Source organism: Dendrobates tinctorius, unplaced genomic scaffold (genome assembly GCF_039654945.1).
Source record: "Dendrobates tinctorius isolate UK_male_01 unplaced genomic scaffold, ASM3965494v1 ptg000116l, whole genome shotgun sequence".
Lineage (NCBI taxonomy): Eukaryota > Metazoa > Chordata > Amphibia > Anura > Dendrobatidae > Dendrobates > Dendrobates tinctorius.
In genome coordinates, this window is record NW_027361784.1 from 47,747,564 (window position 1) to 47,764,569 (window position 17,006).

The window sequence follows — 17,006 nt, forward strand, 5'->3', positions numbered from 1 at the left end:
GGATGGATGAACACAGAACTTAAGCACATGCTAAAAAGGAAGAAAAAAATGTTTATAAAATGGAAAGAGGGAGGCATATCTAAAGAAGAATATAATGCTGTCTGCAGAACCTGCAGGGCACAAATCATATTAGCTAAAGCTGAAAATGAATTGAGGCTTGCAAGAGATGTCAAAAGCAATAATAAAGGATTTTGGGGATATGTCAAAAGTAAAAGAAAAGTCAAAGATGCTATAGGATTTTTACAGGATGAAAATGATGAAATGGTAAGACAGGATGTTGAGAAGGCTGAACTTTTAAATTCCTATTTTGCATCTGTTTTCTCTCAGAAAGGAAATGTAACATCAACTGTTATTCACTGTCCTATTAAGGGAATAGAAGAATCCAGGATATCTATAAACAGAAAGATAGTGAGGAAACACGTAGCTAACCTAAATGAATTCAAGTCTCCAGGTCCAGATGAATTACACCCCAGAGTACTGAAGGAGATAGCAGAAGAAATTTTTGAACCCCTCTCCATAATCTTTGAAAATTCTTGGAGAACAGGAGAAGTGCCAGAAGACTGGAGAAGAGCAAATGTTGTTCCTATCTTCAAAAAGGGGAAGAAGGTGGACCCAGGCAACTATAGGCCGGTGAGTCTGACTTCTATACCAGGAAAGATCTTTGAACAAATTATTAAACAACATGTATGTCAATACCTGGATAAGAATGAAGTGATTAAACAGAGTCAGCATGGGTTTGTAACTAATAAGTCATGTCAGACTAATTTAATTTCCTTCTATGACGGTATTACTGATTGGGTGGATCAAGGAAATGCTGTAGATATAGTATATCTTGACTTCAGCAAAGCATTTGACAAAGTCTCTCATACAATCCTTATTGAAAAAATGACTAAGTATGGAATGGACAAGGCAACTGTTAGGTGGATTCATAACTGGCTTAGTGATTGGACCCAAAGAGTGGTCGTAAATGGCTGCACATCCAGTTGGAAGAATGTCTCAAGTGGGGTACCACAGGGCTCTGTCCTGGGCCCTGTATTGTTCAACATCTTTATCAATGATTTAGATGAAGGAATTGAGGGTAAACTGATTAAATTTGCTGATGACACAAAGCTAGGAGGGATAGCTAATACTAGAGAAGAGAGAGAGAGGATTCAAAAAGATTTAAATAAACTGGAGAAGTGGGCAGCAACTAACAGAATGGTTTTTAACAGGGAGAAATGCAAAGTACTACATCTGGGCAATAAAAATGAAAAAAGCATATATAGAATGGGAGGAATAGGGCTAAGTGACAGCACATGTGAAAAAGACTTGGGAATACTAATAGATCACAGACTGAATATGAGTCAACAGTGTGATGCAGCAGCAAAAAAGGCAAATGCAATTCTAGGATGTATTAACAGAAGCATACAGTCTAGATCACGTGAAGTAATTATTTCCCTCTACTCCTCTTTGGTCAGACCTCATCTGGAATATTGTGTCCAATTTTGGGCACCACATTTTAAAAAAGACATCAACAAACTGGAGCAAGTTCAGAAAAGAGCGACCAGAATGGTGACCGGTCTGCAAACCCTGTCTTATGAGGAAAGGTTGCAGGATTTGGGAATGTTTAGTTTGCAAAAGAGAAGACTGAGAGGAGACTTAATAGCTGTCTACAAATATCTAAAGGGCTGTCACATTGTAGAAGGATCAACTTTATTCTCATTTGCACAAGGAAAGACTAGAAGCAATGGGATGAAGCTGAATGGGAGGAGACACAGATTAGATATTAGAAAAAACTTTTTGACAGTTAGAGTGATCAATGAGTGGAACAGGCTGTCACGAGAAGTGGTGAGTTCTCCTTCAATGGAAGTCTTCAAACAGAGGCTGGACAGACATCTAACTGGGATGATTTAGCGAATCCTGCTTTGAGCAGGGGGTTGGACCAGATGGCCCAGGAGGTCCCTTCCAACTCTACGATTCTATGATTCTATGATTCTACTAATCCTTTGGTTCTTTGTAAAGAGATTGGATCGTACCCTTTGTTCAAAAACATTTTAATCATTGTCTCTGTTTCTTTATTAAAATCCTCCCTTCTGGAACAATTACGGTGTGCTCTAATGAATTGACTTTTTGGAACGTTGAGCAACCAGCTTGGTAGGTGACAACTATCTAATGCAATGAAGTTGTTGGAATCAGTGGGCTTATGGTACAATTGCGTACCAATAACATGGTTCTCTACAAAAAATTTTAAGTCTAAAAAATTTATCTCTTTAGAACTAGTGGTCATAGAGAATTTTAAAAAAATAAGAATTTTTATTTAATACTTTAAAAAACTGTTCCAATAAAAGAGGACCACCAGACCATATAAAGAAAATATCGTCTATAAAACGGTGCCATAGCACCAGATTCGCCTGTAGCCCGCCGTCAGAGTAAATGGTTTCCTGTTCCCATTTCCCAACGTATAAATTAGCGTAGCTGGGAGCGAACCTGGTGCCCATGGCTGTGCCCCACTGCTGGGAGTAGTGGTGCACCCCATACCTAAAAAAGTTATGAGTTAAAATAAAATTAATACACTCCAGAAGATACTCAATCTGATCACTGGGTAATGTGCCATCTTTCATTAGAAAATGTTTCACAGCTTCACAGCCCTTTCCATGCTGAATGACTGTATATAAAGAAGTAATATCGAGTGTGCCCATGATATAGTGTTCGCGCCATTCTATATTATTTAAAATCTCTAAAATATGGGTGCTATCCTTGAGATATGACGGGAGTTCAGGTATCAGTCTTTGTAGATGACAATCCACAAATTTAGATAAATTCGATGTTAGACCTCCAATTGCTGATATAATGGGTCTCCCGGGTGGATTGTTGATATCCTTATGCACCTTTGGTAAATAGTAGAAATAGGGCACTCTAGGGTGTGGTGTGTTAATAAAATCCATTTCTTTTTTATTCAGGATGCCCTTTTCAAAGCCCCTCTTTATCAGATCTCGCATCTCGACCAAGTACTCATCGGAAGGGTCATGTTGTAATAATTTATAAGTTTGTTCATCATCCAAAATCCAGAGTGCTTCTCTGTCATAATCTGACTTCATTGCATTAGATAGTTGTCACCTACCAAGCTGGTTGCTCAACGTTCCAAAAAGTCAATTCATTAGAGCACACCGTAATTGTTCCAGAAGGGAGGATTTTAATAAAGAAACAGAGACAATGATTAAAATGTTTTTGAACAAAGGGTACGATCCAATCTCTTTACAAAGAACCAAAGAATTAGTAGAAAAGATACCAAGGAACCAACTATTGGGACAACGGAAGAGAAGAATGGATAACTCCATCATGGAAGAGATCCCAATAATTACACAATATAATGCGAACAGTATAATCCTTAAAAAAATCGTGAAGAAGCATTGGAATATCTTGAGGAATGATAAAGTCATAGGGGAATCTTTACCGCCATATCCTAGGTTCATCTTTAGGAAGGCGCAAAATTTGGGCAATATGATAGCCCCCCCTATTTCTAATCCTCTGAGCAGGAATGTATCAAATAAATTACCCGTTGGATTTTTTCCATGTAAAAAATGTGGTCCCTGTAAAAAACTGGCTATTAAGAAACAACTAGCGATTACTAACAGTTTTGCGGAGGTACCAATTAAAGATTTTTTTACATGTGACACTACAGGGGTTCTATATGGGATCACCTGCCCATGTGGGAAATTGTATATTGGGCGCACTATACGCCCGATGCACGTAAGGATAGCTGAACATCTGCATAACATTGGGAACAAATTTGCTGGCCACCCCCTTTCACATCATTTCACTAATTTTCATGGTGGCTCCATTAAGAATATCAAAATTACCGGCATAAGAGTAGTTAAAAAAAGTTGGAGGAGGGGTAACTTTATCCAACAAATGTCAAGGGAAGAAAGCAGATTGATATTCGAAATGAATACATTGGTTCCCAATGGTCTAAATAGTGAAATCGAACTGTTTGCTTTTAATGTATGAACTTAGAGGCGGGAACCTGTGGGCATATAAGCGCTTGTTTGACTTCTATGGACCATCTCTGAGGAAGGAATCCGACGATTCCGAAAAGCGTAAGATAGTATTGTGGTCCGGTCCGCGCTCAGTAGCCAGTCACGTGGTGCTCCACGTGACCGTGACGTCACGCAAGGTCCTGCGGGGATCGCTGAACCTTGCTGGCTCTGAACTTACACGCGCTGCTTATCTGCCGCCGTTAGCGGCTGCCACGCGTGTAGGGGGACGTCTGTCACCGGCCGGGACAGCGTCCGATACCCACGGTTGTGAACCGCACTCTAAAGGACTCGAGACTCGGCACCTGAATCTAGTCTGGCCTGTCGGAACTGCTGCTCAGAAACCGCAAAGTGTGCTCCGGGTACTTGGACTGCGGGCTTCATTGTTTGAACTATCGCTGCTGGAACTGTTGCTTTTTAATTGGAACACTGTGGAGCCAGGATTCTTCTTAATCATCTCGTACTCTATGTGAATGAAGGTATCGTTCTGTTTGTGTTGCGATTTGATATAGCGCTGTTTTTTAACTATTGTGGGATGCTATCATCTTGCTTGGGAATAGAAGCGAGTGCATTTATTATATACATCCAAATTTATATACATGCCTTTCCCGGATTTACCTAGCTAGCGCAAGTAGTTATTATATACTAATGTTTTTTTATTAGGACAAATTAGGTGGTTTTGTCCATATTTGCTGCTACTGGTAGCGGGACTTAACGACTTGCGCCTCTATATATTTATTTTTTTATTGTCTTTTGCTTTTCATCTCACTTTCATTTGGAATAGATATTCTTGTGGCTTTAGATTTTATACAACATTCACGTCTTACGGTAACTGAGCAATCTGATATCTTTAGATCTTTTGTCAATTCTTTTCTATGTAGGTATACTTATACTGTCAGTGTGTCTGTGTCCTAGACGTCTATGCCATACGTGAATACAGTTCTTGTGATCATGTGTACATACCTTCATCTGTTCCTTTGGTGTGTCAAGATGATATAATTCTTCATCTGCCTTGACATTGGTAATCACCTTGTTTCCTGCTAGAATTGCACACTCATTGTCTTTGAATTGTACAGTGAGTCCATTGGCTGTTAAGCGCTTCACAGATAACAATCTGCCTTCCAATTTTGGAACATACAACACATTCTGTACAAGTATCTTTGAATCTTGTCCGAACTTGTTTGAACAGTTTAGCATACCTTGTCCTATACCTTCTGCGGTTATTTTGCTTCCATCTGCAAGATAAATGGCTTCTTTCTTATCTAAATCAAGTTCAGTGAAGAAATTCTGGTCACTTGTCATATGACTCGATGCTCCTGAATCAATAAACCAACCAAGTGATGATTTCTTGTCTGTTACTTTAAATGTGCCATTCCAATTATTCTCACATGAATCGGAAATTGTGTTTTTCACTTTCTGTGTATGCTCTCTATGTTGTAATTTTTGTTCTGCTTTCCATATGGTACAGTCTTTCTTTAAATGACCTTTTTTCTTACATCTGAAACATTCTCTTGTCTCTTTATTATAGGGTTTTTGAAATTCTGTAGCGTTAAGAGCGTTTCCACTGTTCATTTCAGTAGAAGAATCATTTGTTTGTTCTTTTCTTCTCTGATATTCATCTATTAGTCTTGTTTTCACAAAATCTAATGTGATGTCTTTTTCAGATCTTGTCTCTAGTGCATTTATCAAGGCTGTAGTTTCCAAATTGGTAAACTGCACAATATTATTGCTGCCTCATGACTTTCTTTAATGTCTTCACCAATAGACCTTAGCTGTGATAGTACTTCCATCAATGAGAATATGTGCTTCTGCATATCATCATTTGCACTCAGTCTCATACTGTAAAGATTTCTATTAAGAAAACTTTACAGTATAACTTGTGATTTAAACTGAGTCTTTCATGTAATTTTCTCACTGCGTCCCACATTCCTTTCGCTGTTTCTTCATTTCTTATGTGTATTAATTGAGCATCATCCACTAATAAGCTAATGGTGGCTCTAGCTTCTCTATTCTTTCTATCCCATGTCTGATTATCTTCATCAGGTCTATCTGTAGTAATTACTTCCCATAAATCATCTTTAGATAACAACACTCTATTTTAAATTTCCATAACTGATAATTTTCACTGTTCAGTTTAGCTACTGTGAGTTTCAGCTCAGTGCTGCACATCATTTTTATATAATCTTACTTGTTTTATAAAGATATTCTTCTTTCTTCTTGAGAGTTCCTGTATATCCTGTGTCTGTGGTGATTCTCTATAATTATCTCCTGGGATTCTGTGTTCTGGGACTATCTCCTGGGCCCATAACCTGTAGCAGAGTGTATCTTTTGAGAATCCACCGTTACACAGGAGAACTTAACTGAGCAAGTTATCTTGAGTAAACAGCATATACTTCTTATGGGTAAACATGACATAAGAATTCAGAAGCACACAGCCCATGCTGCTGGTATAATACAGTCAAAACGAAAGTAAAAGTAACAACAACAATAGAGAACTTCCCTCCCCACAATACAGCAAACATATAACTTCACACTATCGCCATCTGCTGTCAGGCTAGTGTAAAGTCCTCCTTTACATAAACAATAAGTCCTTTTCTGTTGCATATGCCAACACCAGAGTCTGGAGGAAGAGTGGAGAGGCCACAATCCAAGCTGCTGGAGGTCTAGTGTGAAGTTTCCACAATCAGTGATGGTTTGGGGAGCCATGTCATCTGCTGGTGTAGGTCCACTGTGTTTCATCAAGACCAAAGTCAGCGCAGCCGTCTACCAGGACATTTTAGAGCACTTCATGCTTCCCTCTGCCAACAAGCTTATTGGAGATGGAAATCTCATTCTCCAGCAGGACTTGGCCCCTGTACACACGGCCAAAAGTACCAATACCTGGTGTACACACAACAGTATCACTGGGCTTGATTGGCAGCAAACTCGCCTGACCTTAACCCCATAGAGAATCTATGGAGTATTGTCAAGAGGAAGATGAGACACACCAGACCCAACAATGCAGATGAGCTGAAGGCTGCTATCAAAGCAACCTGGGCTTCCATAACCCCTCAGCAGTGCCACAGGCTGATCGCCTCCATGCCACGCTGCATTGATGCAGGAATTGATGCAAAAGGAGCCCCGACCAAGTATTGAGTGCATTTACTGATCATACATGTCAGTAGGACAACATTTCAGATTTTAAAATCATTTTTCAAGCTGGTGTTATAAAGTATTCTAATTTACTGAGATAAAGACTTTTGGGTTTTCATTGGCTGTAAGCCATAATCATCAACATTACCAGAAATAAACCCGTGAAATAGATCACTCTGTGTGTAATGACTCTATAGAACATAGGAGAGTCACATTTTGTATTGAAGAACTGAAATAAATTTTACTGATATCATTTCGGGGTAGATGTGAAGCTTTGATCACTGGCCAAAAAATGTAATTCTGGCATTTCGATTTTTTTTTCTTATTTTGCCGTTTACTGATCAAATTAATTTCCTTTATTTATTTTGATAGATCAGACTTCTATGAATGCAGCGATACAAAATAGATGTATTTTTAATTTTTTTTTCCAGTTGTGTTATTTTTAATGGGACAAAAGGGGAGTGATTTGAACTAATTTTTTTTTTAACTGTATTTAATAGTCCCCTCAGGGGACTTGAAGCTGCGATCATCTGATCGCTTGTGCTATACATAGCAGTGCATCAGTCCTGCTATGTATAGCGAAAATCACGATCTTCTATGAACACCGGCCATGGACTGGCTTTCAAAGAAGGATCGTAACGACAGGCAAGGGGTCTTCAGCAGACCCATTAGCTCCCTGTAATCACATCATGGGGGTGCCGATGGGCGGTGGAATGATGCGCCCCCCACCCCCCTCTTGCCGGTGCATGTTAAATGCCGCTGTTATTGTAGAACACCTCACTTGTGAAAGCTGTTTGTCTATTGGAGGAGTCCGGTCACATGCTTCTCCACAGACTTAAGTTCTGTGCAGTCTGTGAGGAAAGCTGCACTAACAAGAGAAAGTGGCCAAACCCTTTAATACGTAATGGTGAAATAGTAACTTAATTTACTCATAAGTGAAGGGGTTACCTGGACACATGACTCATTAAAGCATTGTAAAGTTTATTGGAGATTAAGGAACTTCATAATTTACTTGTTATTAAAATTCTGCTCTATTACTAAGCTGTAACATGCGCTGATGTGACCTCCAGTTCCTTGCATTTGATTGACAGCTCAGTGTCCAGTCTGGTGCAGGGGGCTGCTGAGCTGTCAGTGTTTTGATAGACATCTCGGCCGTCCAATCTAAGACTTGGAGGTGCTGGTTGTATCCAGGTGTTCATTGTCCCAGGTGATTGCTCTGCTACTTAGGTGGGCTGTAAGTCCCAGACCTCTGCCAGACATACATTCAGATAAGTGTGGTTTGCCTCTCTGTGCCTTGTGTTCTGCTTGTTGATCTTTCGTTCCTTTACCTTGTACCTCGTTCTGACCAGCCGTCTGTTTAATCCCTTTGTTCTGATCTGCAATCTTCCTGGTATTTTGACCTTGTACCGTTACCTGACTATGCCTTTGTCTCTTCCATCTGTTTATGAAGTACCTTCCTGGCTTTTGACTTTGGACTCCTTGACTATCCCAACTCACTGCTTGTCCATGAGAGGTGCCTCAGCGTCACATTGCTACTGTCCCTTCAAAGCACAGAGTAGAGATTTCCTGTCTGTGCTTTAAATGGCTCAGCCAGCAACTCTGCAGTATTCCAGGATGGTGATGTCATGGGGAGATTACAGCGAGTTTACAGTGACTGGGGTTGTGCACAGCAAGGAAGGAAGAGCACATTGCAATCTTCACACAGAACAAGTAATATCATCAACGTGTACCTTTGGCCAGAAGGAATGGTGCTGGGTATTCCAGAGTGCTACATTACATCAATGCGAGCTGTGGCAAGAAGGTTTTCTGTGTCTGTCAGTGTAGTATCCAGAGACACTACCAGGAGGCAGGCCAGTACACCAGGAGACATGGAGGGGGCTGTAGGAGGGCAACAACCCAGCAGCAGAACCGCTACCTCAGCATTTGTGCAAGGAGGAACAGGAGGAGCACTGCCAGAGCCCTGAAAAATGACCTCCAGCAGGCCACAAATGTGCATGTGTCTGCACAAACAGTTAGAAACCGACTCCATGAGGATGGTTTGAGTGCCCAATGTCCACAGATGGGGGTTGTGCTCACAGCCCAACACCGTTCAGTATGCTTGGCATTTCCCACAGAACACCAGGATTGGCAAATTCGCCACTGGCTCCCTGTGCTATTCACAGAAGAAAGCAGGTTCACACTGAGCACATGTGACAGACGTGACAGAGTCTGGAGACGCCGTGGAGAGCGATCTGCTGCCTGCAACATCCTTCAGCATAACGGGTTTGGCAGTGGGTCAGTAATGGTGTGGGGTGGCATTTCTTTGGAGGGCTGCACAGCCCTCCATGTGCTCACCAGAGGTAGCCTGACTGCCATTAGGTACCGAGATTAGATCCTCAGACCCCTTGTGAGACCATATGCTGGTGTGGTTGGCCCTGGGTTCCTCCTAATGCAGGACAATGTGGCTGGAATGTGTCAACAGTTTGTGCAAGATGAAGGCATTGAAGCTATGGACTGGCCTGCCCGTTCCCCAGACCTGAATCCGATTGAGCACATCTGGGACATCATGTCTTGCTCCATCCACCAACGTAACGTTGCACCACAGACTGTCCAGGAGTTGGCGGATGCTTTAGTCCAGGTCTGGGAGGAGATCCCTCATGACAACATTCGCTGACTCATCAGGAGCATGCCCAGGCGTTGTAGGGAGGTCATACAGGCACATGGAGGCCACACACACTACTGAGCATCTTTTCCTTGTCCTGAGGCATTTCCACTGAAGTTGGATCAGCCTGTAATTTGATTTTCCACTTTGATTTTGAATATCCTTCCAAATCCAGACCTCCATGAGATATTAATTTTGATTTACATTGATCATTTTTATGTTTTCTTGTTCTCAACGCATGCCACTATGTAATGAATTAAAAATTTGCAGCTGCAATATTTCATCCAGTGATATCTATGATGTGGTATCTTAGTGTTCCCATTATTTTTTTGAGCAGTGTATAGCATAGTGCTCCTCAGCAGCACACTAAGTTTGTATGGGGCCAGAGTCAGCACCTGTAACATTACTGACTGCAGGAGAGTGTCAGGACAGCACATACCAGGTGAAGTAGAGGGAATGTTAGGAAGGGCATATGATTTTTCCATCTTGAGACTGTACATGAGTATCATGGTGGTGCTTTGTATATAAAATGGGCAGGCACACATGGTGGAAGTAGATGAGAAATGGGAGAGATACTTCTCTGCCTTAGAGGAGTGTAGCCTATAGGCACAAAGGAGGAGCTGGCAGGAGGTGCATCAGGTAAGCAATAGGAGATCAAAAAAAGTATGAGAGGGAGCTAAAAACAAAAATAAATGCAGCAGGAGGCTTGGGAACTTATTGCAGGACCAGTCAGATTATTTTTTTGTGTGTGGAAAACCCCTTTAAATATTTATTACTTTTATTATACAAATGTCCAACTTTTTCGAAAATCTAAATATAATGAAATGACCCAACATGGAAATTTATTATCAACCAATCTGGATTTTTTTTTACAATCTACTGGTCATTAATAAATATATATACTGTATACAAAAGCTATGTCAAATCCTGCCCCCATTGGTCTGTGCTTGTAACTGCAGGGCAATATGTATATCTTCTGCTATTGGCTGCCCTCGGTGTTCTGAATTCTCCAGATCATACCTTACTGCTCGTAATATGAAACGAGACGCTGCCTTTTAACACGTCCAGGACAATGATGTGACCCTTCTTAGCTGCCAAGTGGATGGTGGTCATACCTTCCTGTAACACACAATGACATAGCTCTAAAAAAAGTGATTTATTGGCTCGTTGGAAAATGCATTTGAAGGTCAAATTCTTTGGGTGCACAACATCCGGGTCAATGTTGCACCAAAACCCCCTTGTTAATCCCTGATAGTAGTGGGGCTTGTTTGTCCCCATAGGTAAAGTTATAATGGATCCACCAATAACCCATCCATGGCTACTTCAGTTGATCGAAGTCTGACTAATCCATCCAGGAATCTTGTAGCGTTGTCTCGGAAGAAAGCAAAAACTCCCACAAGCAAAGTCTAATCTAATCAAAGCGGGAACAGCAGTTCTCAAAAAGGTCAAAACTGCAGGAAAAATGGTAATAAGCTCATCCTCGGGGAACCCTGCCCACAAAAAGGAGTAGGTAACCCTAGAGATTTTCAAAAGTTTCCCCCCCCCAAAAAAAAATCATTACTTAGCCATTAATTCTCCGCCACACCGATCCTGGAGCAATTATGTTAGGTCCATCGGTCACGTGACTCCTGAAACCAATCCTTACCGGACTCGCATGAGTCACCACTTAGGCCAGTGATTGCCTGCAGTGGTCAAGAGGCCAATGGATTGTTTGTCTGTGGCAATGCTGGAGTGGAGAAGGATTGAACGGGTGTGTAATGATTATTTTCTAATTTTTGTAACAATTCGTGCTACATTTTTGAAGATCCTGGACAATCCACATTAAGGGGTTGACATCTCTATCAGAGGGAAAACAAATGTATTATACTTTTCCAATTGATTTCTACACAGTGTCCATGTAACGCACAGATGTACCCGCTCCTCTGCGCTTCATGTTTGTCCCTCCCACTAATAGATGCCAAGCGGACCCCTTCCCCCCCTGATAATTATAATCCTTCTATAGAACATTCAAAAAATGTTTTTGTAAACCAATCGCCATTTTTATAAAATGGAGCGCAAGTCTCTCATCAGAGGTGAACTCACCGCATCCTCGTCCGAGGCAGATGCTCCTGCTTCCAGCAAAACCTTCACCACTTCTGCGTGTCCCCCCGATGCCGCCAGGTGCAGAGGCATGGAGTCATTAGTCTGGATACCGAAAATAGGAACAAAATAAAGCAGAAAGAAAGAGAGGAATGGATATATTTGGATTCTGGCACACTCACCTTGTTACTAGTGATGAGCAAACATGCTCGGGTGCTAATCGAGTGTCTTCGTTGTGCTTGAATAATATGTCCGAGTTCCCGCGGCTGCATGTCTCACGGCTGTTCGACAGCCACAACACATGCAGAGATCCCTGTTGAGACATGCAGCCACAGGGACTCGGACATATTTTTCGAGCATGCAGGAGAATCTCGGTTAGCACCCGAGCATGGCGGATAACACCTTATCTGAGGACGTTCGCCCATCACTACTTCCCGATCGCAAATGTCTGTTTGAGTTTTGCTATTGGCCAACATCAGGTTTTGATGGCAACTGGTGCGACCCATGGCATCGCCATCGGTGACTTATTTAAACACTCTTGACGTTTTAGAACCTCAAGTAAGAATCCGTCCAAACTTTACCATGTCCGGACCTTCAGTCCTGCCTTGAACCTTTGGATGTACGTCCGGCATCTGCTTTGCTAGACACCCGTTATTATCAGCAGTTCCATCTGCCAGATATTCCAGGTGTTGCCTTTACGCTTTTCAACCTGATGGGAAAAAGCTATATGCCCACTGCGTTTTTCTAGCTTTTTTTAGTAAATAGTTACTATTTGCACACGGAACCTTTTGGACCAGAAACATTTTTAAATAACTCTAAATTTTTAAAGGGAATCTGCCACCGGAAATTTGCAGGCTATGTAAATGCCCAGTGTCCGGTCCGATGGGCGGTGTTTTTTCTTCTTTTCTCCACCCCATCCGTGGCCGTCTTCCGCGATATTTTCTGGAATTAGAGTAGTTCTCCATATTTCACGCGTGCGCAAAGTAATCTTGCCTCGTGCACGCGCAGTATGCTTTGCCCAACTGTGGGCAAAGCCAAAAATCATTACTGTGCATGCGCCCGTACACTATGTCCTGTAACATAGCAAAATACTTCCGGGACATAGTGTACCAGCGCATGCGCAGTAATGATTTTCGGCTTTGCCCGCAATTGGGCAAAGCATACTGCGCGAGGCAAGATTGCTTTGCGCACGCGTGAAATATGGAGAACTACTCTAATTCCGGAAAATATCGCGGACGGTGGCCACGGATGGGGTGGAGAAAAGAAGAAGAAACACCCCCCATCGGACCGGACACAGGGCATTTACATAGCCCGCAAATTTCTGGTGACAGATTCCCTTTAAGGCATTTTTAAGATTTGGATGAAAGTTCCCACTCAGTTTCTGCTCTGAAAATTACTGGCAAAACTCACGTAGCTGGAGAGTTTCCACTCAGTAAATTTTTCTCTAAATATCAAGATTCCTCAAAAACTGAGTTTCTAATCAGTTTCTGCTCTGAAAATTCAGCTAAAAGATTGTGTTCAACATACCCTAAGAGGTCTTTAATCCGGAGATCTCTTGCTCACAGATCTTCTGCTTTAGACAGTGGGCGGATTAATTTGGAAGAAGTTAAAAGAAATGACATGAGCCGAAACAGGTGCACAGCAGTGCAGTAATGTCCATTTTTTGCAGCAGTTTTTCAGGCAGATTCCATGTTGGAATCCATCTGCAACAGACGCGTTCAGCACATAAGGCCGGAGTCACACTTGCGAGAAACTCGGACGAGTCTCGCGTCTCAATACCCGGCACTGCCGCCGGCTCTCGGACCAGAGCACTCAGCTGCATAGAAATACATGCGGTCCCGAGTGCCGGGTATTGAGATGCGAGACTTGTGCGAGTTTCTCGCAAGTGTGACCCTGGCCTAATCCTATTTTGGGGAAGTTTTGTACCGCATACCTGTATATACTCCATATAACACCGATAGTCCTGAGGAGGCAAGTACGGGATGTCCATAGATTATGCAGCACATGTATTATCACTTACAGGTTCCCGACCCATGGTGGATAATACTGTCCCTGTTATTCCTCTGCATCAGGACAATGGAGAGGACCGGGCAAACTCGGGAAGTCTCACTACTATTGTACGGTTTACATCAAAGATGTCGTACAGACACAAACATATCCGACATTACACAAGGTGGGGGATGGGGAGCGCCATACAGTAACCACTCTGCAAACAATAGGAACTTATTTCAGGGTAGATGGCTATTAGGATGTCACAGACTGAGGTTTAAAACAAAGTAAATCTATTTTAACACTTTAATTGCCAGATGAAATCCAGTGAATATACTCATGTATAGATAAGCGGTCAAAAGAACTCTTGTACAAGATGGAAAATGTTTACAGTCTATGCAAATATATTCTGAAAACTTCTACATCCAGTATTATACTCCAGAGCTGCACTCACTATTCTGCAGGTGCAGTCACTGTGTACATACATTACATTACTGATCCTGAGTTACATCCTGTATTATACTCCAGAGCTGCACTCACTATTCTGCTGGTGCAGTCACTGTGTACATACATTACATTACTGATCCTGAGTTACATCCTGTATTATACTCCAGAGCTGCGCTCACTATTCTGCTGGTGCAGTCCCTGTGTCCAGAAAATTACATTACTGATCCTGAGTTACATCCTGTATTATACTCCAGAGCTGCACTCACTATTCTGCTGGTGCAGTCACTGTGTACATACATTACATTACTGATCCTGAGTTACATCCTGTATTATACCCCAGAGCTGCACTCACTATTTTGCTGGTGCAGTCACTGTGTACATACATTACATTACTGATCCTGAGCTACCTCCTGTATTATACTCCAGAGCTGCACTCACTATTCTGCTGGTGCAGTCACTGTGTACATACATTACATTACTGATCCTGAGTTACATCCTGTATTATACTCCAGAGCTGCACTCACTATTCTGCTGGTGCAGTCACTGTGTACATACATTACATTACTGATCCTGAGTTACATCCTGTATTATACTCCAGAGCTGCACTCACTATTCTGCTGGTGCAGTCACTGTGTACATACATTACATTACTGATCTGAAGCTAAATGCACACTCCCTAGCCACACTCAGGCCTGATTACTGCCATACATGTTCTCAATCAAGAAATAATTTAAATGGGACCTGCCTAATAAAGTGAAGTAGACCAAAATATCCTCAAAAGCTAGACATCATGTCACGATCCAAAGAAATTCTGGAACAAAGGAGAAACAAAGTAATTGAGATCCATCAGTCTGGAAAGAGTTATAAAGCCATTTCTAACGTTTTGGGACTCCAACAAACCACAGTGAGAGCCATTATCCACAAATGATGAAAATATGGAACAGTGTTGAACCTTCCCAGGAGTGGCGGGCCGACCAAAATTATCACAAGAGTGTAGCGACGACTCTTCCAAGAGGTCACAAAAGACCCCACAACAACAACCAAAGAACTGCAGGCTTCACTTGCCTCAGTTAATGTCAGTGTTCAGGACTTCACCATATGAAAGAGACTAGGCAAAAATGACCTGCATGGCAGAGTTCCAAGGCAAAAACCACTGCTGAGCAATAAGAACATAAAGGCAAATCTCAGTTTTGCCAGAAAACATCTTGATGATCCTGAAGTCTTTGGGGAGAATACTCTGTGGACTGATGAGACAAAAGTTGAACTTTTTGGAAGGTGTATGTCACATTACATCTGATGTAGAAGTAACAAAGCTTTTCAGAAAAGGAACATCATACCAACAGTAAAATATGGTGGTGGTAGTGTGATGGTCTGGGGCTGGTTTGTTGCTTCAGGACCTGGAAGACTTGCTATGGTAAATCAAACCTTGAATTTTGCTTATCTACCAAAAAATCCTGAAGGAGAATGTCCGGCTATGTGTTCGTGACCTCAAGTTGAAGTGCACTTGAGTTATGCAGCAGGACAATGATCCAAAACACACCAGCAACACCACCTTTGAATGGCGTAAGAAAAACAAAATTAAGACTTTGGCGTGGCCTAGTCAAAGTCCTGACCTTAATCCGATTGAGATGCTGTGGCATGACCTTAAAAAAGGCAGTTCATGCTCGGAAACCCTCCAATGTGGCTGATTGAAAACAATTCTGCAAAGATGAGTGTCCAAAATTCCACCAGAGCATTGTAAAAGACTTACTGCAACCAGTTATTAGGTTTAGGGGCAATAGCTTTTTCACGCAGGGCCCTGTAAGTGTGGATTTCTTTTTTCCTTAATAATAAAGACTTTTCATTTATAAATTGTATTTTGTGATTACTTATGTTATCTTTGTCTAATATTTACATTTGTTTGGTGATCTGAAACATTTAAGAGTGACAAACGTAAAAAAGAATACGAAACAAGGGAAGGGGCAAACACTTTTTCACCAACCTGTATATTACATTGCTGATCCTGTATTATACTCCAGAGGTCATCATCAGTACTGGTTTATATTCTCACCTTGTTCCGTGCTGTGGTCACGCTGCTCATATTAGATTTGAGAAGTTCTTTGATCACGGCGACGCTGCCCTTGGCGGCTGCGATATGAGCGCACGTTGAACCCTCCATGTTGGCCGACGTCACCAGCTCCGGACGATGTTTCAGGAACAGCTTTACTACCTCGGAGTGGTCATTTTCAGCGGCGAGGTGAAGAGGGGTCTGTCCTTGCTGGAATAATTACAGAAGGACACAAGGATGATCGTTAATGATGCTGTTCCACTCTGTAGTCAGACGATCTCCCTGCTGCCACTACTTGGTGGAGCAAACTTATGGAAAGAGATTTTCCCAAAATCTTAAATTATCTCCTTATATGATTTGGGGAATATCCTTTCGATCAAAATGGAGAAAAATTCACTTAAATTACAAAGATACAATTAAACGTGTATGAAATTTGACTCAACAATTCTGGAATTTATTTGAAGTCGCAGACAACGACATTCTGCCCGATTTTGATGGAACATTATTTTCTGCATAAAGACAATGATGGCAATAAATGTTATGCAAACTGATCAACATGGACATCTCCGTTATGACTGGATCTCATGAAAATTGGGGATTATTACCCACCTGGAGGTCTACATCGAAAGCCCCCCTTGTGGTGGATCATTGACAGTCC

At 41.8% G+C, this 17,006-nt stretch overlaps 1 protein-coding gene across 2 annotated transcripts in view; it reads right to left on the bottom strand.

Annotated features, from left to right (window-relative positions):
* The window catches only part of LOC141101357 (uncharacterized), a 114,863-nt gene that overhangs the window by 38,418 nt on the left and 59,439 nt on the right, over window positions 1-17,006 (bottom strand). For both annotated transcript variants that reach the window (XM_073590419.1, XM_073590418.1), the window contains 3 exons: window positions 16,352-16,558; window positions 11,869-11,970; window positions 10,807-10,905 (listed from right to left, as the gene is read on the bottom strand). In XM_073590419.1, coding sequence (XP_073446520.1) covers window positions 10,807-10,905; window positions 11,869-11,970; window positions 16,352-16,558 — 408 coding nt within the window. The remainder of the gene's footprint in view (window positions 1-10,806; window positions 10,906-11,868; window positions 11,971-16,351; window positions 16,559-17,006) is intronic.